The sequence below is a fragment of the Mastacembelus armatus genome, chromosome 19 (assembly GCF_900324485.2).
Source record: "Mastacembelus armatus chromosome 19, fMasArm1.2, whole genome shotgun sequence".
Taxonomy (NCBI): domain Eukaryota; kingdom Metazoa; phylum Chordata; class Actinopteri; order Synbranchiformes; family Mastacembelidae; genus Mastacembelus; species Mastacembelus armatus.
In genome coordinates, this window is record NC_046651.1 from 17437845 (window position 1) to 17465256 (window position 27412).

A 27412-nucleotide genomic window follows, 5' to 3' on the forward strand; every position below is an offset into this window, starting at 1 on the left:
GCAGCATAACTACAAAATAATAAAAAAGCTTCAGGGACTCACGAAAACACAAAGGGGGACGTTGTTGCATGTCAAGACATTTAATTTAAAGTTGAAAATGTCAACGTGCACAAGAGGAAAAGTCAGGGGATTATCACAGCCATTAGGATTCATGCTCCTGGACACAGTGTATGTCTGTGCAGGTTTTCAGGGCAACCCATGTTGAAGCAGAAGTTTTGCTACTTTTCCTCAATAAAACTCATTTAATAGACAAGGGTTCCCCATTTTTCCTAAATAAAACATTAACCTTCAGGGCAAATGGGCAGATGTGGTATTCCACTTATCAAATGCCATTTACACCATTATTAAGGTTATTTTAAGACTCTGCTACACTGAGATCCTGAGATATGTGTCTCAGTCTGAAAGGATTTTTAGTGAAAATCCCACAGACTGATTCTAATGAAATCTGCCACAATTGCACAATTTTGAGGTGCAGTATTTCCTGGTGAAAACAGTTAATTTCCTGCTGCTGCAGACTTTACATCAGCGGGACGCCAATCGATTCACACTTGAGCCGTAGTGGAAGAAAATGCCAGCAGGTCCGACCTTTTACGACAAACAATGTTATTCACACATGAGACCTGCATGTAAAATTGGCACCACATGTAGGTGGTGAACACAATAACGTCTCGGAGTCACCCACTCAGTTCATGGCTCTAGATGTTCCAGGTCTACTGACTACGGCAGCAGTGCTGGGCCCTTTCAGTACAGCATGGAGAGCGGGGAGTGGTGCTTTAATCTCCAGAGAGGAAAAAATAGAAAGGGGGACCAGAGGAGGAGGATGGGATAGGTAGTTGCCATGTGAGCCCCAGGTGATGTATGACTTCTAGTGGTAATTGCTATAATGAAGCAGGGAGCTGCAATCAAACTGGCGCCCGAGAGCCTCGACAAATGAGCCCTGAGGTTCAGGAGACAGAATGGATTGTGTGTGAATGGGAAGGATGGAGGTCAGATGAAGTTGGACGAGAGGTAATTTGGGTAAAGGAGCAGAGAGCAAAGGAAGGATAAGGGAAGAGAAGCTCAATAGAAGCTTTGTGAGTGATAAATGCCCCATTTCTGTGCTGCCAATGAGGGTAACACAACCAGGTGGATGTTCCCGTGTCCCTGTAACTCCACTTTTTTTTTTTTTTTTTTTTTTACTGGAGCACGTGCACTGATTGATTATCAAGATGTACAGTAGATATAGTTATTGGTCCTTGCAGGGAAATAGTCTGGGAATCAATATCTACAGACTATTTAATCATAATATCATAATATCATTTCTTATCAGATTTGACTGTGTTTAAGGGAGAAAACGATGCCAGCACAGTACACACAGTACACGCAGTACACACAGTACACACAGTACACACACCACAGGACCTGAATATCTTCCCAGTGCAGACACCAGTGTTCAGGCAGCTGGCAGGTGACAGGCACAGTCCGTCTGTGTATGTGTCATCGGTTTGATCAAACAGGCGTTTTTGTCCACACTTGCATTGTGATTGTTTCTCTGTGGTGTGTTTGGCAGCATGTGCATGAATGTGTGTGTGTGTGTGTGTGTGTGTGTGTGTGTGTTTGTGTGCGCATGTAGGAGTGATCATCCCGTTAAACCAGCGAGGAAAAGAGCCGTAGTTTGGCTGAGGCTTTATTCCCCCTCTCTCTTCAAACACAAGGAAAATAGCACCGTGGAGGAAGGGAGCTGATGAAAATAGCTCAGTAGGCAATCGCTGACTCACAAGGCAAGGCTGGAAGTCAGGAAGGCATCCATTCCAGTACACATCAAATCAACTAGCTGTTGTGTAACTCCTCCTGTACCCGTAAATCAAACCGTTCTCGGTGAACCTAGTATGACTCCTGTGCACATCCTCTTTGTGGCTGCATAAAATAGAGGCCCGTGACATCACAGGTGCTATTTATCACTTCTGACAGCATTGCCCAGAGTCTTGGGGCCTGGGAGGGGGGGGGCAAGACTGGCTGGTTGCAGCATGGTCAGCTAACTACCAGCTACTCATTCATCATGCCATTCAGGGAGCGTAGGTTGTCACCGCTCATGTTTTTTTAAACATTGTACTGTGAGATGGAACAACAGCCTGATCCACTCATATGTAAAACAGAGTGTGATTAACATATCAGCTGCAGCTGCAGCACACAGCTACTCATGTGCCTATAGGGGGACGCTTACAAAAATGATGGTGAGCTCATGCAAAGGACGGATGCAAAAGGAACAGAAAGACTGAAGTGTGTATCGCTACAGAAAATAAATGTGGTTACATGCACATGTGGTGTCCTGATTACAGTATGTGTGTGGACATGTAAACATCACATCCTGGTTTGCAGTGACTTGGTTAAGCCCTGATCCATATTTTTGAGGAACCTGACTGGAGTGATCTCTCTGCTGTGTGTGCAGGTGCATCCCCAACTCGAGTTATGAAGATGAAACGAAATAAAACTACGCTGCTGCTCTCATTTCCCATCACTGATAATTAGGAGAAGCTGAAGTCAGCGGAGTGGTGAACACAAACTGTCTGTGGAGAAGTGACAGATCTGCTGTATGTTAAAGACGAGACTACACTCCTGCTGATGTGTTCAGACTTTAAACACATTGTGGTGATGTCTGCCTCAGAATAGAGGACATAGGCCATGATTATCAAAATCTGCTTATGCCAACTAATATGTACTGATTGATATTTTAAAATCTGTGCGTAGACAGCAATGCACAAACTGTACAGAGGTCAGCTACAGGTAATTGGTGACGATGCATCAAATGCAGCTCAGCCTCATGACTATGGCAAAGTGTAGCAGGATCTCATGTTCTTCCTGTTATTTTGCAACAGAGCCTTTATTATTTCTCTACACCCCTGAACTGGACACTCGGGTTAGGGGCGGATTCTTCTGAGTGTCTGTGGCCCCGGTTTTTGCAGAGGCACCAGTTGGCCTCCTGATGGCTACTCTTCAGTCGATTCAGCATGTTGAGAGCCGTTTCTCCTTATTTCATCTCTACAACCCAAAGACAAAAGGCTGACAACACCGGCGCCACCTGCAGCTTCTTATCAGACAAATTCAAGTTCAAGTTCTGGACTGGAAGCAGCTATAAACCATCTGTGATGTGAAAATGGTCAGCAAACGCTTCTTTGTGTAAAGTTTGTATAGCTGCACTATAGGTCTTCCACTTGAATGACAAACACAGACTACTGCCCCCTGCTGGTATGGAGAGTTATTTCCTCTCATGCACGTGCAGAACCTGCATGCTGGTTGTCGGTTGGAGTCTGTGTGGTGCGTTCAAGGGACACATTTTGGCCCAGATGAAGGCGACGTTCAGAGACAGTCAGCTTGCTGTGACTCTGCCCTTAGAACCAGGGAGCAGTGAAAAATCATGTTTCTATTGCATCACATGATAAGAAACCTGGACTCTCCTGTGCACGAGCATGTGACTGTGTAACTACTCTGATATTTGTGCGTACATCTGGAGTGATCAGACTTAGCCGAGCACTGACTTGTTAAAATTTCATATGGAATATCAGTGTCCTTCAGTCTTCCTCCTGTATCTCTGTGCCCACTTTGCTTCTGAATATTTCACATCGAGTGTGCCAACAATCCAGATCTCAGCTGAAAAGGGCTTTGTTCTTTTTTTTGTTTGTTGCAATAGCTGCCTGCTTGGCGTTTTTAGTCTCGCTGCAGTAACGCTGATAGTCGTCCTCTGTCAGAATTATCAAAAGCTGTTATTTCTGGTAGGTACATTTAATTGAATGGAAACAATCTACTAAATAATTAATAAGTGAATAACTGTGTCTGTGTCTGTCCTCAGGTTGAGCGATGCAGTCTCTGTTTGGCGGAGGGGAGCTGGGGCTGCTGGGAGGAGGCGGCGACGCAGGCGGCCTGAAGGAGGATGGTTGTGGCAGCGTGGCGTGGCGTTCCTCGCCCCTGCCCCCCGACGACGTCTACTCCACCTCCCACTTTGCGCTCATCACAGCCTATCAGGACATCAAGACGAGGCTGGCCTGCCTGGAGCGCGAGAACACCAGCATCAAGAGGAAGCTCAAGCTCTACGAGATCAAGGTGAAGGGTTTTCACTTCAAAGTCAAACATCGCAGCAGTTCTGAAAACTAATGATGAGAGTTGTTTGTTGACAGAAGGTCTCCAGCACTGACAAGCAAAAGGCCAGTTTGTGTTTTTTCTTCAGTGGGAGTCTTCTGTTCGCTCACCCAGAGCGTTTTCCATTTTTATTGAGGCAGTGAGGTTGTACACAAAGATAGAAGGGATAAGAGGCTTTGGTGGGCTTTGATCCTGGAGCAGCGGGGGAACAAAATGACTCTGAAAGTAAAGAGTCGTTCTCCTATACATATATTTTAAGTAAAAAATAATAGAGTCCCATTTGTGAGGAGACCTGCAAGCGACCGGGGGAACTATGGGCTATAAAGAGGTTTTTCTCTTTTCTGCTTGATGTTTTTAACTGAGTGCAATGTCACGAATGTCTCAAATGCCTGAGAGAGCAGACTCTGCTTTTAACCCACAATTATCACACAGGATGCACAAAAGAACTAACAATAAATAAGCTTTTAAAATTCAGATGATATAAAGGTACAGTACTGTGCAAAAGTTTTAGGCACCACGGATACACGGGGGATGCTTTTAGTATGAATAGTCTTTCATTTATCAGTTAATTTTATACAAAGTGCAGTAAAGGGAACCAAACCCAGATCTAATCAGTATCTGCAGCAGTTTGACCAAACCTCTGGTTTGACCTGCACACAGTTCCTCCTGGTACTTCGCAGCACCTTGGAGAAGCTGCTGCAGTTCTGTAGATTCAGACTGTCCCAGTGTTTCTGCCTCTTCATGTGATCACAGACTGACTCCACACTGCTCAGATCTCTCTGTGGGGGTCAGACCATCTGCTGCAGGACTCCTGGTTCTTCATGGACAATGAGCCTGGGATCAATCAGACACCCGATGGTGTTGTTTGATAAGAATATGCCTAAAACGTCTGCACATTACTCTAAGTCCCAGAATGCTCATGTCAAAGGGCTGCACAGTCATGAGAGTTCAGACAGCACCGTGGGGATTTATTTTACTGTACGTCTTCAACAAAGCCTGCCCGGTCACAGCTGAACTCCTCGGCTTAAAGTCAGCGACACGGCGGATATTTCTGCATAGCCAGGCCTGTGCAGCTTGCTGGTGGACATCAGACTTCTTTTCAGTTGGATGACACAGCAGGTGAGGCAGAAATGCACCTCCTTCAAAGAGGAGGAAGGTAGCATAGGGTGAAGGAGCAGTGGTGGAACAGTGGAGGAACAGTGTGGGAGGAAAGAAAGAAAGTAGAAAAATATGTGAAAACAGTGACCTACATGGGCAGAATAATACAGTGTAAAGAGAAGAACTGTGGGAGCAAAGACGGGTGATGATGTAAAAGGAGAGAGAAACTACTGATATTAAGAACAAAAGAGGATTAAAGAAAAAAAATCCCCTCCTGGATATCCCTCAATCAAAATGAGTCTGTGCTGTTCTACTTATTCTAGAAATTATATGGTGATGAAGCTGTAATGTACCCACTTTCCCCTCGGCTTATGTCGCCCACTTTTACTCAGGACTTCCAACAAGCTGTAGTGCTCAGGCTGCCAGAGAGAGGAGCATCATGGCTCGTCATTTGTTTTTGACAAGGAACAAAATACTTCAAATGACAAAAAGCGAGGCTGCTCTACGTGAAACGCTGAGGAAGAACTTCAATTGAAAAAAAAGATGCAAGCTGTTGCTGCATTATGGTCGACAGAGGACACTGATGTAGAGAAAACTGTAGCTGCACGAAGCTGCAGGAAAAATACATTACTAGTATATGTCACCGTTTTTATTTGGATTGGGTCGTAAAGAATGAGAGAGATGAAACATTTCAAACAGATGGAAATGCAATTTGACTCTCCTGACGTGTGTCAGTGCAGAAATGCTGCATCTCTTTAGTGAGCAGCTGCAACTGAAGGCTGCAGGCTGCCACGTCACTGTTGACATACCTACAAGCAGCGGTTTGTTCAGGGCCCACAGAGACAGGTGTTGATTTTGGAAGAAGAGTTGCAGATGTTGGCTGTTTGGAGTGGGAGTTGTCACATCTGTGTTTTTGTAAACATGTGCAAGCATAACAAAAGGCATGTGCCTGTTTTCATATTTGGTTAATTATTGTTGTCAGTATGGACATCACAGTGTTGGCTGTCAAATGTCCCAGTCCCCATGCACAAAGCCGCAGTTAGCGATCGCAAAACCTTCTTTTGTGGAGGAGTAAATGTTGCCTGAGTGCAGCTGCTGTAACGATGCAGATGGAAAAGCTTTCTGCTGCTCTGAACTTGGCTTGAAGTGATGGTCTTCTCTGGTTTAGAGTTCTCAATGCTCGGCAGTGTGAGAGCTCTCGGGGCCCCCCGGGGGGTTTTGCCCACGTTGTGAACACTTACTGTTGATTGAACTGAGCAGAGAGAGGGGCTCTGCTAAATGGAAAAAGGTTGTTTGCTCCTCAAATAGACATTCTATCAGCGGCAATGAGTTTGAGAAGAAAATAAAAACTCTCTGTGCTTACGGTATTCAATCTAAATGTAAATGTGTTCATTTAGCTTGAATTGCATGGTTTGTGTGTTTCTATTAATTCAGTTTAGTAATGTAATAAGGCAAGTGGCTTACTACATGCTAAATGTGCATATAAGCTTCAACTAACATGATTATTTCTCTATAGTTTAAATAAATGATCAATAAATAATCAATATATGTTGAGTTGTAGTGACACTGTCAAATGGGAATAAGTTGCCTCTAAGGTTTGGTTCTATTCTATGTTTTTCTTCCTGACAAATCCCATCAACAGACCAAGACTGACCTAATAAGTGTTGTTTGTGTGTCCAACACCTGATTAACTGGATCCTGCTGTGCCACAGAGCTTCCACTGTTTAATAAAACTATTAAAAACACAGAAATGAGCCGAGCTGTAGCACTGGGAGACATGTCCCTTCATTATCATGAGCACGCCCAGTATGACCTGATCCTACTACAGTAAATACTCACTAACTGCATTAACTCGGCTACTGAAAAACAGCCCCAGACAAATGCAATAGTTCCTGCTGTTTGAGTAAGGTTTGTAACAGTAAAGTGTCCATCTCCTTTAGGAAAGAGCCAGACTGGGAGAGTTGGACTACAACAGTTTGTTTTTTCACAGAATAACATCAGCCTTATCATTTAGGTGTAATGAAAAGGGAAAGAGCAATTTACTGATGGTGATTATGCAAAGTTTAACAATGCAGCTCCTCTATTACCAACATCTAAGCAATTTGTAAGGTAGGCTGTAATCACTGCATCCGAGACAGAGGGATGCACAGGGCAGAAATGTTACACTATGGTGCAATGAAGATGCAGGAAGTTAGAAAATATGACCATAAGAGAAACAAAAACCAAGAGACGACCTGACATTAGTGAAAAAACACCCTGATCCTCTGACTGATAGCTGAGCTGAATACAAGTTGATGTATCTTTAATTATCTCAGGGTGAAATCATCAGAAATTGCAGAACACAGCAGGAAAAATGAGCACAAGCAAACAAAGTGTTCTCTGCACGCTGCCTTAACCACATCCTTGTTATTATATACTCAGTTTTATGCCTTTTTATGTCCTCTTGTTTCTGCAGTTCCCTATGATCAGTGAGTTTGGGGAGGACACCAACTCCTACTGCTCCTTTGAGAGCAAGGAGACGGCGCTGCTGCACTCAGAAAATGGCAACCTGCAGCAGAGAGTCAATGTCCTGACCCACGAGGTAAGCCGAGAGATGAGGACAAGAGGGGGAGAGCAGACAGAAAAGAAATTCTACTTCATGATGAATTGATTTTCTTTTTTTTTTTTTTGGATTAGAAACCATTCTGCAGAAACCTCTCTGTGTGTGAATAAGTGAATTAAAACTAAATGGAGACCGACCCTGGGGGGGCATACACTGAAAGATGTCCAGAACTAATTTTGCAATAAAGCTGCTTTCCAAACAAAATAACAGAGACTGTTTTTAAGAAGCCGTCCAAAGAGCACGGTGACATGGGATTTTCACACTGGTGTTCTATTTCGGAGATGCATTTAAACTGAGAGTAAACCTGGCCAAGTTTCTGCTGAATATATGGAGTAAAGGCAGACAAGACATGTTTACTACCTCAGTCTGCAGCGTGTGTTGAGACAACATGCTCTGAAATGATCTGAAACACACCCAGCCTGATTGAAGTAGAAGCATAAAAGAAGATGCAAACCTCAGGGAGTAAAATCAGAAACACTAAGAAGAGTTACACAACATCCCTCCTCCAGTACACTGGAGTGTTACTCCCATCCAAAAATGGGCTGGAGTGAGAGACGAGAACAGCAGCTTCAGCTGCTCCTTCCCCTCACTTGTTTCTCGACTATTTCTACTGTGACTGTGTGAACGAGAGTGTGGGGAAACAGAAATGAGAAAGGACTGACACAGGAAAGCAGCGGTAAAACTGAGAGCTAGAGTTCAAGAAAGAGGAAGGAAATGGCTTATGGGAGCAGCACAAATGATTAGCGTGGGACCCACAAGGCCGCACAGCTCTGACACCAGGCATTCACAGTGATGAAACGTGACACAGCTCACTGAGCATGCTCTCCTGGGACCCCTACCTCACACACACACACACACACACACACCCTCTTCCTTCTGATAAAGTGGTGACTTGTAGTTATCAAGGAGAAGTGGAGAAAGACATATTTTCTGTCAGACCGAGGCATCAGAGGAATGAAGAGGCCGCGAAGCATTAAGCCAAAAATCCCACCACTGTTTTTCTGATAAAATTGCAGGTGTGCAGTTTGTCCTTGCATACTCTAAGTTTTCACGTTTTCATCTACAGCCCTGGACCCGGACTACAGGGAGACCTCCTCCCAATGTTCAAATGTTGTGGGTGGAAATGTGCATTAATTCCCATTATCTTTTGCTAATTTCTAGCTAGTATCACAGCGCTCTGAGAGACGAGCCATACTTTGATGTGTGTAGAATTAAAATACAAACAAGAGGTAATTATCATTATATATATATTTGAATTGCAGAATTTTAGCACCTTTTCCCATCTGTCCCCAAGTTTCATGTATTTTACCCGATGCAGAAAAACCATGATCAACACAACAATCCACTAAAGACCAAATGTACTAAAAACCTTAATCAGACAGAGGCTATTTAACACAACAATCAATATCCAGAAAGTGTCAGTGTCCAGAGTAAACCTGTCACTCTCACTCTGCAGTCAGTTGACGTCATACAGCCATAACATGTATACTGTGCACACAGGAGTCAGTGGAGCCTGACACCCTGCAGCTCAATGTGCATCTTCTCCAGCTCCACTGTCTGAGAACACGTCTGTCTGGGAACACGTCTGTCTGGGAACACGTCTGTCTGGGAACACGTCTGTCTGGGAACACGTCTGTCTGGGAACAAGTCTGTCTGAGAACACGTCTGTCTGGGAACACGTCTGTCTGGGAACACGTCTGTCTGAGAACACGTCTGTCTGGGAACACGTCTGTCTGGGAACACGTCTGTCTGGGAACACGTCTGTCTGGGAACACGTCTGTCTGGGAACACGTCTGTCTGGGAACACGTCTGTCTGGGAACAAGTCTGTCTGAGAACACGTCTGTCTGGGAACACGTCTGTCTGGGAACACGTCTGTCTGAGAACAAGTCTGTCTGAGAACACGTCTGTCTGGGAACACGTCTGTCTGGGAACAAGTCTGTCTGAGCACACGTCTGTCTGGGAACAAGTCTGTGAGAACACGTCTGTCAGAGAACACGTCTGTCAGAGAACACATCTGTGAGAACACGTCTGTCAGAGAACACGTCTGTCAGAGAACACATCTCTGCCTTTTAGAGAGAAAGTGATGGAAAAGAAATGAAACCTGTGGTCTTGAGAATGAGCAAGAGCTTATTTTATTGGATAAATGCAACAACCTCCACACTCTAAGTGTGATATCACCTCTATAGCTGCTGAATGTTTCTCTTCATGGAGACCAATGTTCAGTATTTCTCATGTTCAGCCATTTTAACAAAGATTCAAATGAAGTGGAATCTTCTGAAAAGGATGATTGAAATTTACAGGTTTAATCTACAGCAGCTTGCCCTCGTCATCAGTGACCATGTCACTGTTTGTCCTTCCTTAGACAACCTTTGGTCTGTACTGACCTCTGCAGAGTGGGAACACCCAGCAACACCTGCAGTCTGGGAGCTGCTGTGACCCAGTCATCCAGCCATCCCAGTTTGGCCTTGGTCAGAGTCTCTCAGATCCTTAGGGTGCCTGTTTATCTGCTTCCAGCTCATTAACTTTGAGTACTGAATGTTCACCTGCTGCCGAACATACGCCCACACTGACAGGTGCCACTGGAACCTGATGTTATGGCTGATGGGTGTGTGTTACCAAAGACACTCGATCTGGCACACAGCCGTGAACTCATTAACCTGCTTTGTTCTGCCCTCAACCATATGTGACACAGCATCCAGTCCAGTTCAACCCCTAATTATACCAGACACTCAGAAGTGTTTTGTTGTTTTCCTGTCTAATGTTGAACATTATTGTTGTGAGTCGTCACGGTGGGGGAGGCGTTGCTGTACATGCTGAGGTCTCAGGATTTCTGTTTCCTAAATTTGCCTGGTTACACACCAGCTTCCAAGAGACACATCTGATGACTCTCACACAAAGTTCTCAGTGTTTTCCTCCTCTCTTCTTTCTTTGTGAGCAAGTTTCAAAACTGACAAAAGAGAAGTCAAAAAGAAAAGTAAATGTGTGTCAAGCTTTTTTTTTCTCTCTCTCTCTCTCTTTATCTCGGCTTTAGCTCCAGAAGAGGAAGGAGAGAGAGGAGCAGCTGGAGGATGTGATCCAGGCTTATGAGAAGATCCACATGGAGAAGAGCAACCTCCAAAGGGATCTCGACAAGATGGTCAGAGACATTATTCTCTTCACTGCACTTGTTATTTTACATCATGAGCAGGACAGAACAGGTATTACTAATTTTGCTGAGCAAGAATTTGACTGGTTTGCACAGCGTCCTGGCCGCAGCCCCATCCATCGGCTTTGGGATGAACTGTGAGACAGACCTCACCATCACTGAAGCTCCTGTGGCTGAATGGGAGAAAATCCCTGCAGCCAGCTTCAATAATCAGGTGAAAGGCTGCAGGCTGGTCAGCAGTGCATTAAAGGGTTGGCACTGCACTCTCTTAAAGGGGTTAGTGTCCACCATGAAATGGTGAGATCCCCCCACAGTGCTGGGCCTTTGTTTTCTACAATTCACTTCACTAAGTCCAGTGTTTCTGAAGTTTCTTTCACAGTAGAGACTAAGAATCAGGATATTTCTGCCTCTGCTGCTTTGATTTAAGAACTTTAGAGCAGTTGAATATTAAGCAGCTGAACTAAACCCACCTAATCCCAGTTTAGTCCATTTAAAAAGCAGACACTGTGTCTGGAATTCTATTGGATGCAAAGATACAAAGTAAATCAAATCTGTGTAATTCAGCTTTACCTCCAGACATTGTCTATTATTGTTTTACAGCACGTATGACAATAAAAACCAACAACAGGCCTTTCCCTCCCAGTAGATCTAAGTCTACATTTGTACTTTGACCATTTGCTGCTCTGATAGTTTGAACATAAAACAAATAGACTCTTGACTAAATTCTGTGCATCACTCCGACTGTGCACTTCAGATGACACCGCTCATTTCAAAGTAATTGCCTTCTGAGCAAGTGTCTTCCATTACGTCCAACAGAGTCCTCTCAGATAAACCTCTTCTGACACAGGACACACGCTGGACTATTTTTCTTTTTTAGCTGTGAGGGTGCTGAGAAAAATCAGTTTTGAAATGACTTTAACAAATTATTTTCACTTTTCCCAGGTAGAAAATAAAGCCAAGTCGCGATACGTCATTCGTTAGTAGACCTTAGACTGAGAGAGTCAGATTTATCAGAGCAGGTAGGCACATCCAACTGTGCAGACTGTCTGGCTGACCTTCCCCAGATCCCCTCTGTGAGATTAAACCGTCTCATATGAAAGTGAACTCCACTGAGCAGCTCATGCTGAGCAGCCTCAGCAGTTTTGTGTGACCAGAGTGATTAAAGGACAAGGTTTGCCAACAATCTGTCCACCTGCCAATGACTGACACAGAGTCAGCGTCACCTGCGGTCATTAAGATGGCCTTCACCTGGGCTTCACTGACCTTTAACCTCCCAGCTGTGCAGCCATTATATATTTTGTTTGTGTCTGTGCATGTCTACAAATATTAACACTTGATGCCAGGATGGTTTTTATGACATGAATGTGAATTAGGTTTTGTCTGATAAATTGATCAAGTCCTTGGTTGCAACAATCACTGTCACAGTCATGAATGCAGATTAGTGATGTGGGAATTTAGCAGCCAAAGCAACACAAAGAATAACACAAACACCAGTGTTTTAATCTTGTATACTTGTAGTGTAACACTGAGCATGCATGTGTGACTACAGACCAGCCTGGTGGAGAAGCATGTGGAGCGTATCCTGAACCTGGAGTCAGCCCTGAGGCAGAGAGACAACTCCCTGCAGAAGCTCAACATACAGCTGCACAGCAAAGACATGCAGTATCTGCAGCTCCATGCCGGCCCAGACGCACACAGTAAGCTGCTCTAGATGTAGATCTTTATATCTTATCACGGAGGCAAAGCACAGGTTTACATAACAACATCGCCGGGTGACTGCAAAGGCAGAAATTACAGTAAGAAATGTCACAAATTTAAAGGAGCCTGCAGGGTTTTAAACAAATATCTCTGTTTATTAGTTCTGGTGTCAAAGAACTGATTGTTTATAAAGCACATTGTGGTTCACCCTTCAGACCTCTTACATCATCTGGGATGGGTTACTCCACTGCACTGTGAACACACTCATGTTTTATTTTGACTCTTGAAATCTTATTTCAAATCTCTTGCATTTATGTTAATCAATATGATGTAAACATAAAGATTTCAGAAGGTTGTTTGGGTCGATATCCTGTCTTATGCAATATCAAGCTCCCTCCCAGACATTTCTACATCAACAAGTCCTCCCTGTTAATCACTGCTCAGCTCTTCTGATTCTCAAGCTTTAATCAAATCCAACCATCTGGCTGCAAAGCGTTTGAACTGAGGTCAGGTTAACCCTCGGCCTGTTGGAGAGAACCAGCCTGGACATTTTGTTTCTACTGCGAGTCAGAGTCCAGAGAAAGAGATCTGTGATCTATGCGGGTGCTACTGATTCAAATTCAATCATTCTGGCTTCAAAAACATTTGGAGTGGAGTGACTGTCAATTTGAGTATTATTCAGCCTGTTGCTTCCATCTGTACTGTTGAGTGATCTCTATTGTGACTAGTCTCTAAAACCAAATGCTAAAAAACCTGTGAGATAATTTCACTTATTCCTGTAAGAGAAATATATGAAGAAAGATGCTTCATACGAGGGAGGTCACGAGGATGAAAAGAATGAGAATATAAAATCCAAACTCAGGATTTTGAAATGAAACTAAATCAACAGATCCTTTACAAGGTACATGTGCAGTCCACTACTAAACTCTGCTAAACTTCAGAGTCCGTAGATGCTAAACCCTGCCCTCTTCCATGATGTGGGTGGCTGATGGAAACATGGCAGAAATTTGTCACCACCACCACAACAGATGCCGCTACTCAAAGTGCACTAACAGAGAAGCATGGGCCCAGCGTGTTTAACCAAAAAGGGGAACGGATATTAATTTGCGTTTGCAAGATATTAGTGCACAGTGTTGATTAATGAGTGCATGAATGACGGTGCATGTGCAGCATGTGTGCACCTGTGACTGCACATGTGAGTGAGTGGTGAGGAGGCAGGAGGAGCTGGGATATAAAAGAGGATATTGCTGCGCTGGCTCAAGGACTGAGTGTGTGTGAGCGGAGCTGAATCACTCACATGCCCACGCAGATCACATCACCCAGGTACAAACTGAAAGATGCTGCCCTTGGACGAAGTCAGCTCTTTTCATACTCATCTATTGTACAACAAGTGTGGATGGAAAAAAAAGCTGTGTTAGTTTGGAGGAAAGTACTGAAAACATGGTGCTGCCTTTTGTATTTCACATTTCTAACTTTTGTCTCTTTTTTCCTTTTTCTTTCTCTCAGTGCTGGACTGTCCGGCCCTGACCCTTCAGAGTTCCCGCAGCCTGGACGCCCTGTCCGACCTGAAGCTGCAGCGTCTGGAGGCGGAGCTAGAGGGGGCGCGGCACGAGGCCCAGGGGGCGTGTCAGCGGGAAGAGGAGCTGAAGGTGGAGTGTGAGAGGCTGAAGGACGAGATGAGGCAGCTGCAGAACAGCCAGCGGGAGAGGGTCAGTGCTGGTTTGATGGTCTGCTTCAGAGTTTACTGCATCAGGACCATTTAAAATAGCTCCTGTCCAGGCTGGTGGGACCATATTCAAGCTGGGTCTAGTCATGTAGTCGTAAATGTAGAAACCACCAGATTTTGGGCTGCTGTAGGTCACAGATGACGTGTATTCACAACATATTAATTTACAGCTTGATGTTATTTACTCTTGTAATAATGAAAAACTACTATATGAATTCTGGGCTGATACACATTAGAAAACATGTTCCAGATGAAGCACAGTGTGATCTAAAGGATCTAAAGGACAGATTATATTTGGGGCCTGGGTGTCTTCAGTAGGAAACAAAATCCACACCGCACAGGGACTACAAATCCCATCAGCAGTGTCAGACTCAGACTAAGGAGTTTACAAAGGACATATTCACTTTTCTGCAGAAACCTAGATAAGATCGATACCACTTTAAATGTGCATGGTAAATATAAAGCTACAGCCAGTTAGCTTAGCTTAGCACAAAGACAGGACACAGTCACAAACTAACATAATGCATAACTGATTTTAAATCTAGTTCTTCTTCCAGATGATTTGCTGCTTTTCAATGCCACAAACCTAAAATCTCACCTTTCCAAACACACTTCTTTAATATATTTACGTATACACATAAAGCAGTACAAGGCTGCACAGATACAGACACAGAAATACACATACAGCGCTCAAAGAATAATTGTAAAACCAGCTAGGAACTGTTTTATCCACAGGCCCACAATCTCCAACAATGGTACCTGAGAGCATGTTGCCTCGATAGGCTCTCACTGTCAGATTTTGTCCAATATCCTCCCGGCACCTTCATGCTAATCTAATTTCACGCTCTACTTCTGCAGGAAATGACTTCTCCATGCAAGCAGTGTGATGTGGAGTGGATAAAGAAGGTGGGAGATGAGCAGTAAGTGACCACAGCTGATCTCTGGGCGGTGGGAGAAGGGAGGGAAGGAATAAAACAAGGGGAGGTGGAAGGAGAGCAGGAGTGAAGGGAAAGAGTTTTGGTCGAGGAGCATCGTCATAAGAGTGAGAGGAGAAACTACTGCTCATCTGTGTATTTACTCTCCTGCTGTGATGTGCTCAGGCCAGACTCCAGGGGCCTCATTAGAAAGCAGTGGAGCTCTCCATCGCTGGCTAACTGGGTTCAAATGCAGAATTACAGCTTGGGCACAAAAGCTGCATGTAATGTATACTTCACTCTGTGTGCACGCATGTAATCCTCATTGTCTGTGGATTAAACATTTGCACAGGAAGCTTTGGCAAGAGCTGAGCGCAAGCAGCAGGGGGCAGTGTTAGCACAGAGCTTTTCTGTCCGGAGCATTTGTTGGACATTTCTATCAACCGTGAAGTACAAACCCGTCTATATGGGTGCATCCTTTCCTTTAATCCTCCACACCTGAAACCAACAGAAGCAGGGCGGTAGTGAGTAGTGTTGTGTTTCCACTCATTTCCACTCATCACTTTCAGCCAATGAGGGGCCTTTGTGTCGTTCGCTCTGAGAGGAAGGAAAGTAGCTCCAGCCACTGCATGACTGTTTACAAGGCATCACAGGTTAGAAAAAATAAAAACCACAGAGGTTGGGCAGCTGACTCACACACAATAACACCCCACAAATGTGTTTCGATGGGGAGCAAACTGAAAGTAAATGGTAAAGCAAGCTGCGTTTTTACTGTGTGTGTGGTGGAAGCCTACTGTTTTTTCCAGACCTCGGTCACCTTTTGGTTTTACTCAACAATATCACTTACTCCCACTTAAAACCTACTATGCCTGAACATTGTTTCCTGGTGCGTTTTCTTGTAATTGGGCTCATTTAGTGTAAAATGCAGAGATTGATATGGAAGGATTTCTGTGTCTTTTGGACTTTATTAACTTTGCACCTTTGTCCTAATTATCATCAGCAGTTTATAAGCTGGAAGAGAGTTTGTTGGGGTGTTTTTATTAATAAGTGAGTGAACCTGTGAGGGCAACAAACCTTCTTCTTCTAACATCATAAGAAAATGTGTATTTTCTGTATCTTCCAAAATATTTATGTTTCTGTCATGTTTTACTACTTTTCACTGTAAGAAATGTTTCAGTTTGTGGCCGATTCTGCTACCAGTTGTATTTTTGTGACTACATTTGTGGATTTTCATGTACCTCACTCATAACTAATGATATACAAACGAGAGTTCCTCATCAACCACAAGCCACACTCTGCTGTAGATTCTGGCAGCCACCTGGCACTGCACCCCCTCTGTACATCATCATACCGAGCGACTGACTAATGCTTCTTCAGCTTTCAGAAAGAGACAACTGTTTCCAATAAATCACAGTGGAATTCCCATTTTCTTCTTCAAAAAATAACCAATAACTGCATAACTGCATGTTTTGGAAACTTCATTAATCAACTTAATTGACTTCTGAAACACCTCAGAAAGTGTAGCTTTTAAAAATCTATTTCTAAACATTTTTATTGCAAATTAGTTGTGAAAAAGAAAAGAAAAAAGCGTCACCTAACGTTAAATGATGTACTGCACTGGCAGGTAGCAAGCCTTGTTGCTGAAGGTTTGCTGCACTGTGGCTTGGTGTGAGAACTGTTTGACACCTCTGTTTTCAGCTGAAAGAGCTTCATGCACATAGCAGAAACAGGGTGTGATGATAAAATATGGACTGCAACGTGTGAAAAGCCCCCAGCACAGTCTAAGGGCCGTTTAACACCCCGTCCCCATCGTGGCCCATGAGGCAGTAACAAGCAAAAGTCCTTTTCTACAAGTATTTTAAATATTAGAAATACGTTTTCCACAAACCAGCCACATCGTGACGTGTTTCCAAAATGATTCACTACGTCTTCGTGCTGACCGTCACGTATCGAAGCGTTAACACATATTTGCATAATGTGAGTGACCGAACTGCAAGAGGTTTCAAAAACAACATTTATTATTGAACTGAGCTGAATTTCTGCAGGCAGCGATCAGTAATGACTTTGATCAGATCAATGCTGCATTGGCCTTATCACACCCCTCCTACGCACTGTACATTGTAAATGTACAAGTAGCAGCAGATATGCACAAGCACAGAAAAAGGAAACAAAAATAGATGCAAAAGAACTGATGCACGCTGGAAATGTGCAATTTTTAGACGTATAGAAACAAAAACAATCAAGGGAACAAATTTCATACTTTCTGAAGCAGGTGATTAAGAAAAAAAGTTTGTCCCCACGTGCACCCATGTGCAGGTGTTCACACATGGTATCATGAGTGTGAGGTGTTGAGGGCTCTGACACAAATTGTCAAAACACGCAAGCAAATTTGAAAAGTGAGACAGTAAAAGTGTGAAAAGGAAGAGTTGCATGGATCTAAAGGGTATAACGAATTCAGTTTCCACCAGTGTTTAAGAAATGCAATGTGGAGTCAGAGCTGAGAGTCACGAGAGCAGTGAAAGAGCAAACTAAACATTGTCTGGCTGCTTTAGCAATAAGAATCTGCTGCACGCTCCACCCATCATGCCAGTAAGTAACAGAAACGATTATGCTCATACCGATGCATTAAATATATTTCTGTTGGCTAAAAGGTGTGTATCCAAAGCCACATACAGGGACTGCATGAATTTTCAGCACTGATTCGTTTCAGTTTTAGTAGATTCCACCAACCTGTGCCACAAAGAAGGATGGTGTCTGTTATGAGGTGGGGGGCTGAAGGGGGTTTTATACCCCACTCTCTTTGAGTCATAGCAACTTTGTGGAAAACTAAGTGGGCCAGTCACAAAAACCAACGAACCACTGGAAGTTATGACTTATTTTCAGTTTTTAAAGAAATTGTGAGTTTCCTTGTTTAAACAGGGTTTATTTTAAATTATCTGGGGATGATAAAGGTGCAGCAGAAGCAGCAGCACAGCAATAGGTTGGCAGGCATGTGTCCATCTCCACAGAAATGTGTTCAGTGCAGTGAGGCACATAAAGAGATTCCAGTTTCGTGTAAAACTACAAATCTGCAGTCACAAGTACAGAAAACATGCACTGTTCCGCTAATATAAACCCAAGTAGCAAGTTTACGCACACACAGAAGTGGGAAGACTCAATTAAGTTAGTGCGCGGGTGTGTTGGGGAACATATTTTTAATTTGACAGTGTTTTATTTGCTGTGTAGGCAGGATACATAAGTGTTTTTCTTTCTGTTTTTTGCTGCTAGTGTTGCAATGGAAGTTCACATCTTTTCCTACTTGCGCAGCAGAAATCCCCAGGACATGCATAAGTGTTTCTTGTATTTTATTTATCTGCCACAATCTCTATGGAGGGATGAACTGAGTCAAATTCTCATCAAGAAGGAGGTTAAATTTCTTAGAGATGCTGTAACAGATCTGGTATTTGTGTTCAACACCGTCTGCATCTTTCCGTTCGTCGTGTGCGATAGGTGCTGAAGCTGTCTGTGTGACATTTGGCCTCGTAGTGTTGTAGTGTTTTTTTTCTTTAGAGATCAGGGTAGAAGTGATGACAGACTGATAAGAATATGCCACTTTGCTTTTTTTTTTAAAAGCCACACGTTTGTTATTAATGAAACTAATAAACTAAGATTTTTTTTTTTTTTTTTTAAATTCAAGAAATTACTCACACCGTCAGGATAAACCGATAAACTCAAGTTACGAGTTCAAGGCTTCACATCCCTCATTTGGTAAAATCACATTCTTATCTACCGCTGCTGCAGCAATCGGCTAGTACAGCAATGAATCAATTTCAGGTCAAGACTGATGAGTTTATGACAACTGGGTAGACTGTTGTGATAAGCAGCCTTATCAGATTTGACAGTAGCTGGCACCAGCAGTGACTAACTATTGTAGTTTCTTCTTTCTATCTGAACAAAATCATCCGCCATACTGCAGGGTATACTTTCAAAGTATCTGCTGCTTGTTACCACATACAGAATATCACACTTCATCCCATCTAAGCTATCAAACCGTGTTTAGTACCTCTATTTGTTCTAAGAATAAAACAGATGATTCCTTATATGTACTTGCATATCGCTTGCTCATATTCATTTATGTTGTGGGTTTTCAGATCAGTTTCAAGAGTTGAGATAAAGTCAGCCTGTTGCCATGGTTAAAACACAAAGAAGCCTGCAAGCCAAACGCTCTTGTTTACGGTTCTTGAAATAGAGTTGCTCTGTCAGTACGGCCCCTGAGAGAGTCATGACACATCTTGCGTGAAATGGTGTGATTTTATGCACTTCAATTATGCGTCGAGACTTGCGCTCTAAAAATATAAACTTATGAGCCTGATTTGTGAAGCTATCGGCGCTGCAGAGCTCATTCAGTTCAAAGAGATGGAGATTAGTGAGTGTTTGTGATGCACGTCCGCTGTAGGTTTAAACACCTTGCAATGTTACAGAAAGCCTCGGATCAGCTTTCATCAGCTCTATACGTGTTAATGATTAAACACAGATGATACTGTTTGTATAATCACGATGATTATGATAACTACATAATTGCCTCACTTCCTCTTCCAGGGTAAATTTGGCTCTGGCCTACACGGAGTTAACAGAGGAGCTGGGGCGCCTCCAAGCACTGAGCTCCAAGCAGACAGAGATCCTGAGGAAGGCCTCACAGGACCAGGCTAGTCCAGGTTAGCATCCACAGTACCCACAGAAAATACTGCACATATCACATGGAAAACTGGGTCACTCAGCCCCTTGGTGGTGGAGTAAACACACTTTAAAAACACAATACTGCATGTACTACCACCTGCACCTGAAGTCTCAAATGTAAAAACACTGAATAGAGAAATAATTAATTATTAATGATGCATCAATGTTATTGTATAGTTGGTGCACACAGTTAATTATACAATATACAATTTACACACTAAATATCTTTTGTGAATATTTTGTTTTTGTAATATTGTAAAATATTGTTAAAACATTTACTGTATTTAAAAAAATAAATTTCTTATGATTTGAAGAAAGATTTATTAATGTGTAAAGTTTTGTTATCTATCAAATGAAGAGAAAAAAAAATTTCCTCAGAAAACATAGTGAAAGTACTGTAAAGTAGCATGAAACTGAAATACTGTCACAGTACATCAAATCTGAACTTTAGTACTCTGAGTAAATGTATTTTGGTTCCACTACAAAAATTCTCACTGGAAGACGGTAACTTTATTTTGCAGTCCATATTTTTTTGTGTAATTTTTAAGGCATGATTTTTTTTTTTTATAGAGACTTTTATAAAAATAAATGTTATTTAAATCAAATGATATAAATATACCACAGCAGCAAATGTACTACGCCACCGTAGCGACACAAGAAGAACGTCTGGGTTTCTAACGTAAGGAAAATACAGACAGCGACTAACAGACTTATTGTAGAGCACAAGCTTCAAGTGTTAAACAGTAGCAACACCTTGCTCTTCCTGCAACATGCAGTCACACACATAGCTAATGTCTCACAACTGTGCATCTACTACCTACCACAAACCAAAAAGCATCACATGTGGTGCCTTCACAAACAGGAAAATTGTGTTGCGTAAATAACTGTGCATTTCTACGGTGGGAAAAACAGAAAACCCCAAAATCTGTCTGCCTCCTTCCTAAGAAGTCAGATTAATCTGCAACATGCAACTTGAACATTTAATTAGTTATAAAACTGTGCAAATGATTTGATGTGAACTTTTCGTTGTTGAAACAATCAGAAGTGGGAATTCATGTGGAGCCAGAACATTTCTACTGGGGTTTGCACTGTGAACTCAAGAGTCTCATTTGACTTGTTTCCTCCTCATTTGGAGATTCACAGAACTCAAACAGCCCCTCCTGTTTAACACCTCAACCAAACAGCCTTAAATGATGTTCCTCTTAGAAATGGGAAGTGGAGACTACAGGGCTGACTGACTCATCGCCATATCTTATAATTACAGGAAATGCTACAGCTGTACTCTTACTGATCTTGATCTTTTTATGAATTCATCGAGGATAATAATACGTATTATTAAATGAGAGCCCCTGTGCTTTGTACAAGCTGCCACAAATATCTTCTGTTTAGGATTACAGTACGACAAGAGAACAGCTGTTGTAGCAGAGGGAGCAGCAGTGATTGGTCACGAGAATATTTGAGCATAATAAACATGAACTAGTGACTTTTTCGTCTGCCTGCTTGGAAATGCTGGATTTATCTGACTGGCTGGTACATAATGTGGTGAAGGCCAAAATATAACAGCCTCCACTGGTCTGGGAAAACCTTCCAGCAGATTTTGGAAAGAAATGTTGCAGAAATTTGTTCCTGTTCAGCTACAGGACCATTAGTGAGGTTCAGCTGATGATGTTGGGTCTGAAGGGTCCAAGGCTGTGTGCGGCTCTTAACTTTGCAAACCATTTCTTCATTAACCTGGCTCTGTACGTGGGGGGCACACTGCTGTGTGAAATATCTGATTTTATACAACAGATTTGTCGTAAGTGGAACTGAAGAGTCAAACCCAAACAACCACAGAGCAGAAATGACACAACTACATGTGTGTCCATGTACCACATGGTGCAGTATCAACTATTTTCCAAGCTGATGTTTACATTTGTTTTCCTGTGTTCTCTCAGTTCAGCGTCACTCGCCCATCCACCACCAGCGCCACTCTCCGGTATCTCAGCGTCACTCGCCCATCTCGCAGAGACATTCCCCGGTCCCACCTCCGCCGCACCACTCCCCAATCCAGCAGAGATGCTCCCCAGTGCTGCAGCGCCTCTCCCCTGACATGCACCGTCGCTCACCCTTGTTGGATGTCAACGACGGACCGGCCTCTTACTCCTGCCGCCCGCCCACCCAGCACCTGAGGGCCAGCTTCCAGGGCCGTCGCAGTTACTCCGAGGTTGCTGACCCCTCAGCTTACCAGTGCCCACCCCGTTTCTCCCTGGACCCTGTCTCCACCCTGCCCAAGCCCCGCCCTTACATAGATGGCTACGCAAAACAGCAGGCCCAGCATGTGAGCTCTCCTCATGGTGGACTGCAGCACAGAGGCTCCCCGTCTCCCCATCAAGGTGGTACAGGAGGAGACGGGGGCCATGGGGAGAGCTCCATACGCCACTCTCGAGAGATGCCATTCCCACTGTCAGAGGTGGCCCACCTTCACTTCGAGCCCCCTCCTCCTTCCACACCTGCTCCACAGCCCCCGCAGTCCTCTGAGGATGAGGAGGAGTGGACCTGCCCACATCCCATCAGCCCACCACGGACGCTGGGCGTGCTTTCTGCTACAGTGCCCAGCGGTGTCATGAGAGGCCCAGCATCCTGCTCAGCCTTCCCCATCCCTCAGAGGGCCAACACCCTCAGCTGCCACCCACAGCCGGGGTACATGTCAGCAGAGCACGCTCAGTCCTGGCCCTCAATCAATGTGAGTTTAAATCCAATGCAAAAGATCATTAGAAGAACCAGAACAGACACGTGTTAGAGTGAATTTAAACCATGAAGCTGCAGCAGCGAGTGTCACTTTGTCACAGCTGAAGTTTCTGCAGAGATGCTGAGCTGATTCACAGCAGCGACTCGTTTCAACCCCAAAAGTGCAGCGTTTTCAAACTGCAAGTCACAATCATCTCAGGACATCTGTCTTCACCATGTCCCTTCCTAGTTCCTTTATAACGATAGTTCAGCATTTTGAGAAAAACACTTATTCGCTTTCTTTCTGAGAGTGAGATGAGAACTTTGATATTACTCGTATGAGGCGCAATGAGTTTAGCGGGAGCAGCTACAATATGCACCTGACACCATCTTTAATGCAAACAAATAAACACACACGCTCAATCGTGCTTGTTGAACCTGTAGATGAAGAGAAATGTGAAACTCGTTTCAGAGTGAGTGCTATGTTAGAAAGATTTTTCTCAAGTGTCTTCACAGTCAGGGTGTTAAGTTTCACAGACCAAAAACCCAAACGTGTGCTACCCGCCTTTGCACGCTACAGCCTGAGACTCTGCACAGATGGATGTACAGATCAATAAATGTCTCGAACACATAAATAAGCCCCAGGTCACTAAGAGTGGTATTTACATTTCTTTTCTTGATAAGATAAGATAAGAAAGCTTAAGATTTCTTATCAACACAGACGTCACGCAGCAGCACGAGCTGTGTTTGTCCACTGGCAGAGGAAAATGTGGTGTAACTGCAGAACCACAGGGTCCACAGGTGGGGGAGGTTGGGGTGGGAGGATGGGTCAACGAAACGACACGTCAGACCACTGGCTCCTTTCCTGTTTCCTACAACTACGTCAGTTTCCTTTAAACCCGATGAAGGTTGGCCTAACCTTAAAGGGAAACTCCGGTGATTTTTACACTTCACGTCAAGATTCAGTTTAATTTCTGTTCTTCAAAACTTTAAGATGCATTGGACTAAAAACGATGTAACGCTGATTTGAGCTGGCTGAGAAATGACGCCGTCCGTCTGATCGAAAAGCACTTTCACTGTCCCAGTGGCTTGGAATTTAAAAACAAGAAAACCAGAGAGATGTTGTAACTTGTACAAGCTAAAATAAGAACATTTCTTTATTGTTTGTTATTGACATCGCCAATTTGGAAAAAAAAATCTTAGATTATAAAACTAGATTATATCTTCTCCTTATAATATCCACTAGATGATGATGATGATGAAGACAGATCAACTGTGTGATCCCTTTCTAAGTTGTTCATTCATTAAACAAATGTCTTTGTGTTACTAAGACGTGTTTGGTTGAGATATTACTAGTTCCCGTTTTTTGTTTGTTTTTCCTTTAGGACAGAATAATAGAAATTCTCGCTGATGCGTAGCACTCACCAACATTATGACTTATAAAAGGCAGGCAAAACATTTAAAGTAAAACATATTTTAAGGGCACAAACAGATGCATCTTCTCTCATCTCAGGTTCAGAAAGAAAGTAAACAACTATGTGAATTATTTCTGCAGCTCTTCTTCTTTCTAATGAAACGGGATTAGACAGTGAATCAGTACTTGGGTGAGAGCTACCACCTGGATTTACTACTAGTCCGCCTTTTCCATGACTAAGTGCTCCCTGCTGTGTAAGCCTGCCGTGATCACTCACCAGCAGTCAAATTATTTCATTGCCTCCCACAAAATGTCAAATACGATGCAGTGAGTAAGCCGATGACCACGCGTGATTTATCCTCAAGTCTAATTGTGTGTGTTGCTCTGCAGCTCTGGATGGAGACCGAGGAGAGCGACATGCGGAGCTGCCCTCTCTGCCAGCTGATTTTCCCCATCGGTTATCCTGACGACGCCCTCATCAAGCACATCGACTCCCACCTGGAGAACAGCAAGATCTGATCGTCATGGCAACGAGCCCAGCAAAAACACACACACACACACACACACACACAGACACCCACACACGCACGCGCACACACGCGCACGCACACACGCACGCACACAGACACAGACACCCACGCGCGCGCACGCACGCACGCACGCACGCACACACACACACACACACACACACACACACACACACACACACACACACACACACACACTATGTAAGAGACCAGAAGACCTGGTCAAATGGAAACTAGGAATCATGGGTGATCCATGTAGAACCAGTTAGTTGTGTGTAAGAACCTGCAGGGAGGGATGCAAAATGGCACAAGGGCCCTGATTTATTTGAGTCCACCTGGGACTTGTGAGTCTACATGCAGAGTCCTTTACCGACTGTCCTGAAGACAGCTCTGCCTGTATAATCACTGGCTCTTCCCGCTGCTGTTTTGTTATGAGTCTTGTTGTGTGGTTTCAGACACTTTGAGGTATTGTGTTGTTTTTCGCTTCACAGCGTAGCACACTTTGATTTATCAAAGTAAGCTCACGATGAGGTGTGAGAGGCAGGCTGCCGGGTTCTGCATGTCAAGATGTTGGTTTCAGTGTTCAACAGTGAAAGATCAGGGAGATCTGAAATCTGTTTTTGGCTGACTATTCTCACCACTTAGCTTTAAATTCTGTACAGCGGCTTGGAAACATATCTATCTCACACACATACTACAGAGGAGTCTGTGCAGTAAGTGCCAAGGACAGGACTCTGATAAAAGCCGGCTTATTGAAACGACTGCCGCTTCACCTTTCTGAAACAATATTTCCATGGCAGTTAAAAAGTATGAAACATTCCAGTCTGACATTTCATCTGACGCAGACAAGCTGGAGAACGTGAAGAACGTCTGTATCGGCCTGTTTCAGCTTAACAGAGCTGCGGTGATGCCCTGCAGGGCGGGGCGCTGATGCTGATGCGTCTTCTCTACAAGTGGAAGGAAAGTTTTAGTCAGAATATACCTTTATGCTTGCGGCCTGTTTAAAAAAAAAAAAAAAAAAAAAAAAAAAATTGAAGTATCTTAGCACTTTAAGTTAGCATAGCCTATACAATGCATCTGTTTTAGTCCCCATATATATTTTCCTTGTGTAATTTACTCTTTATACCGTCTATCTGTAAGGCAAAAAATATGAAGATATATTTTTGCAAATGTTCATGCACCACATGTCTCATGTCGGTGGCATGTTTCTCCCACTGCTGTACATAGAGAGGAGTCGAAGGTCAAAGTCCCACCACACTTTTCTGTACAGAGATTTTCAATGATCAGCTGGGATTCTCCTCGGTCTTCCTAAAGATCTGACCTTCAAAACACTGATGTCACGCCTGCCCAGACCACCCAGTAAAAAGCCAAACACAGAACACACAGCTGGCTGCACGAGATCAGCACTCCTGATCAGCTCCGAGGACACCGCGGCAGTTTTAGTGAACTGTATTTGAGACTTGGAGATCTGTTATCAGAAACATCGTCTCCAGGCGGCATCGTTATCTCTGCAGGGTTTAAGCAAAGATGATATTCTTCTTTTGATACTCTACATGGTTTCATTTTTATCACGAGTGGAATCATATCGAGATCTACTCGTGAAACTTGAATTTCTTTTGGAAAACAAAAACTGAAAAAAATGAAGTTACACTGATGTCAGCTAATCTGAGGCTTTCAGTTACATGTGCAGTCTTGATGTAGGGGATGTCCCTTTGCACCCATGCTTTTTTAACAGGTTTGAAGTCATGGTACACTAGAGCACATCGGGCAGCGATTGTGGTGGCAGGATGATGCAGGTCTTTGCGTCAGAGTCATGCTCTGGAAGTTTTGCTTCAATCTTCCTAGAAAGGTTTTAAAGAACAAAAATAATCCAATGGAAGCAAAGAATATCAGATCAGAGAACCACACTGGTTTATTGGATCTGGTTTTAGGAGATTTGCACATTGGTTCTGCTGGTTACGAGAACATTGTACTGACTCGGTTGACAAGTTATCTGCTAACATGTTTGCCATTCTAACCAGTGATCTTTGTCTCGCTCTTTACTGAGCTCCAGTCTTCTGTTTGCCATCAGGCAGCATGTTGTGCATTAAAAGGTTCCTGAAGAGGAAAAATAAATCTGTCAGTTGCAGTTTATTGTTCCAGGGACTCCTGTCCCTTAACTTCCTGCAAACTAACTTAGCTGTTCAGGCCTTTAGGCTTTTGGCTGATTTTAGAGGAGCTAAAGAAGTGAACCCAGGGTTTCCCACAGTGTTAAGCTCTCGTCCACTAATGTCAGAAAAAATATTGCACTTTTATGAAATACAATAAGCTTCAGGGAAAATAAACAGAGGCATTATTTCACGCAGCAGAGGCCACGTATTTAAAGACTATAACTGAACTGACTGGATCAGGATTTGTTTAATTCACTGACTGATTTTTTTTCATCCTATTTTGTATCATGGAAAATTAGAAAATGAGTTTGTAGTGATGGGGAAAAACAAAAACCCTCTGATCCTGTGGGTTTTTACACATGGGAAAGGGCTCAGTCTGTTACTCTCCAGTACGCTGCCAGGCAGACACCACTTAAATAGTTAAATAGTCACAGCTGGAAACAGGGTCTGCAACGAGTAGAATTTAATTATTTAACTGCACCACTGCAGCTGCATGTTGTTTAGTCTTTTGCATCAATGTCCAAGAGCTCGCGGATCTCACTTGCCACCTCCACCGACCAGCTTCCTGGGGGAAACCCTGAAAATTATTCAGAATTTCACAA

General features: G+C 43.5%; 2 protein-coding genes across 2 annotated transcripts in view; one reads left to right on the plus strand and one right to left on the minus strand.

Annotated features, from left to right (window-relative positions):
* pdk2a (pyruvate dehydrogenase kinase 2a) overlaps positions 1–27412 on the minus strand; it is a 71013-nt gene that overhangs the window by 26329 nt on the left and 17272 nt on the right. The gene's annotated exons all lie outside the window — the stretch shown is intronic.
* Positions 3827–25691, plus strand: tbkbp1 (TBK1 binding protein 1). Its single transcript, XM_026314907.1, has 9 exons — positions 3827–4077; positions 7667–7792; positions 10846–10950; positions 12509–12656; positions 14164–14366; positions 15242–15303; positions 19876–19991; positions 21948–22735; positions 24524–25691. The coding sequence occupies exons 1-9, from the start codon at positions 3835–3837 to the stop codon at positions 24650–24652; spliced, it is 1920 nt and encodes a 639-aa protein (XP_026170692.1). The 5' UTR covers positions 3827–3834; the 3' UTR covers positions 24653–25691.

What these genes read in the sequence shown, in the direction of transcription:
- tbkbp1 (XM_026314907.1), top strand. Translation starts at nt 3,835, where the DNA reads ATGCAGTCTCTGTTTGGCGGAGGGGAGCTGGGGCTGCTGGGAGGAGGC. An exon ending in AAGAAGGTGGGAGATGAGCA is followed by an intron (nt 15,304 to 19,875) that starts GTAAGTGACCAC and finishes TTCCTCTTCCAG; the next exon opens with GGTAAATTTGGCTCTGGCCT. An exon ending in AGTCCTGGCCCTCAATCAAT is followed by an intron (nt 22,736 to 24,523) that starts GTGAGTTTAAAT and finishes GTTGCTCTGCAG; the next exon opens with CTCTGGATGGAGACCGAGGA.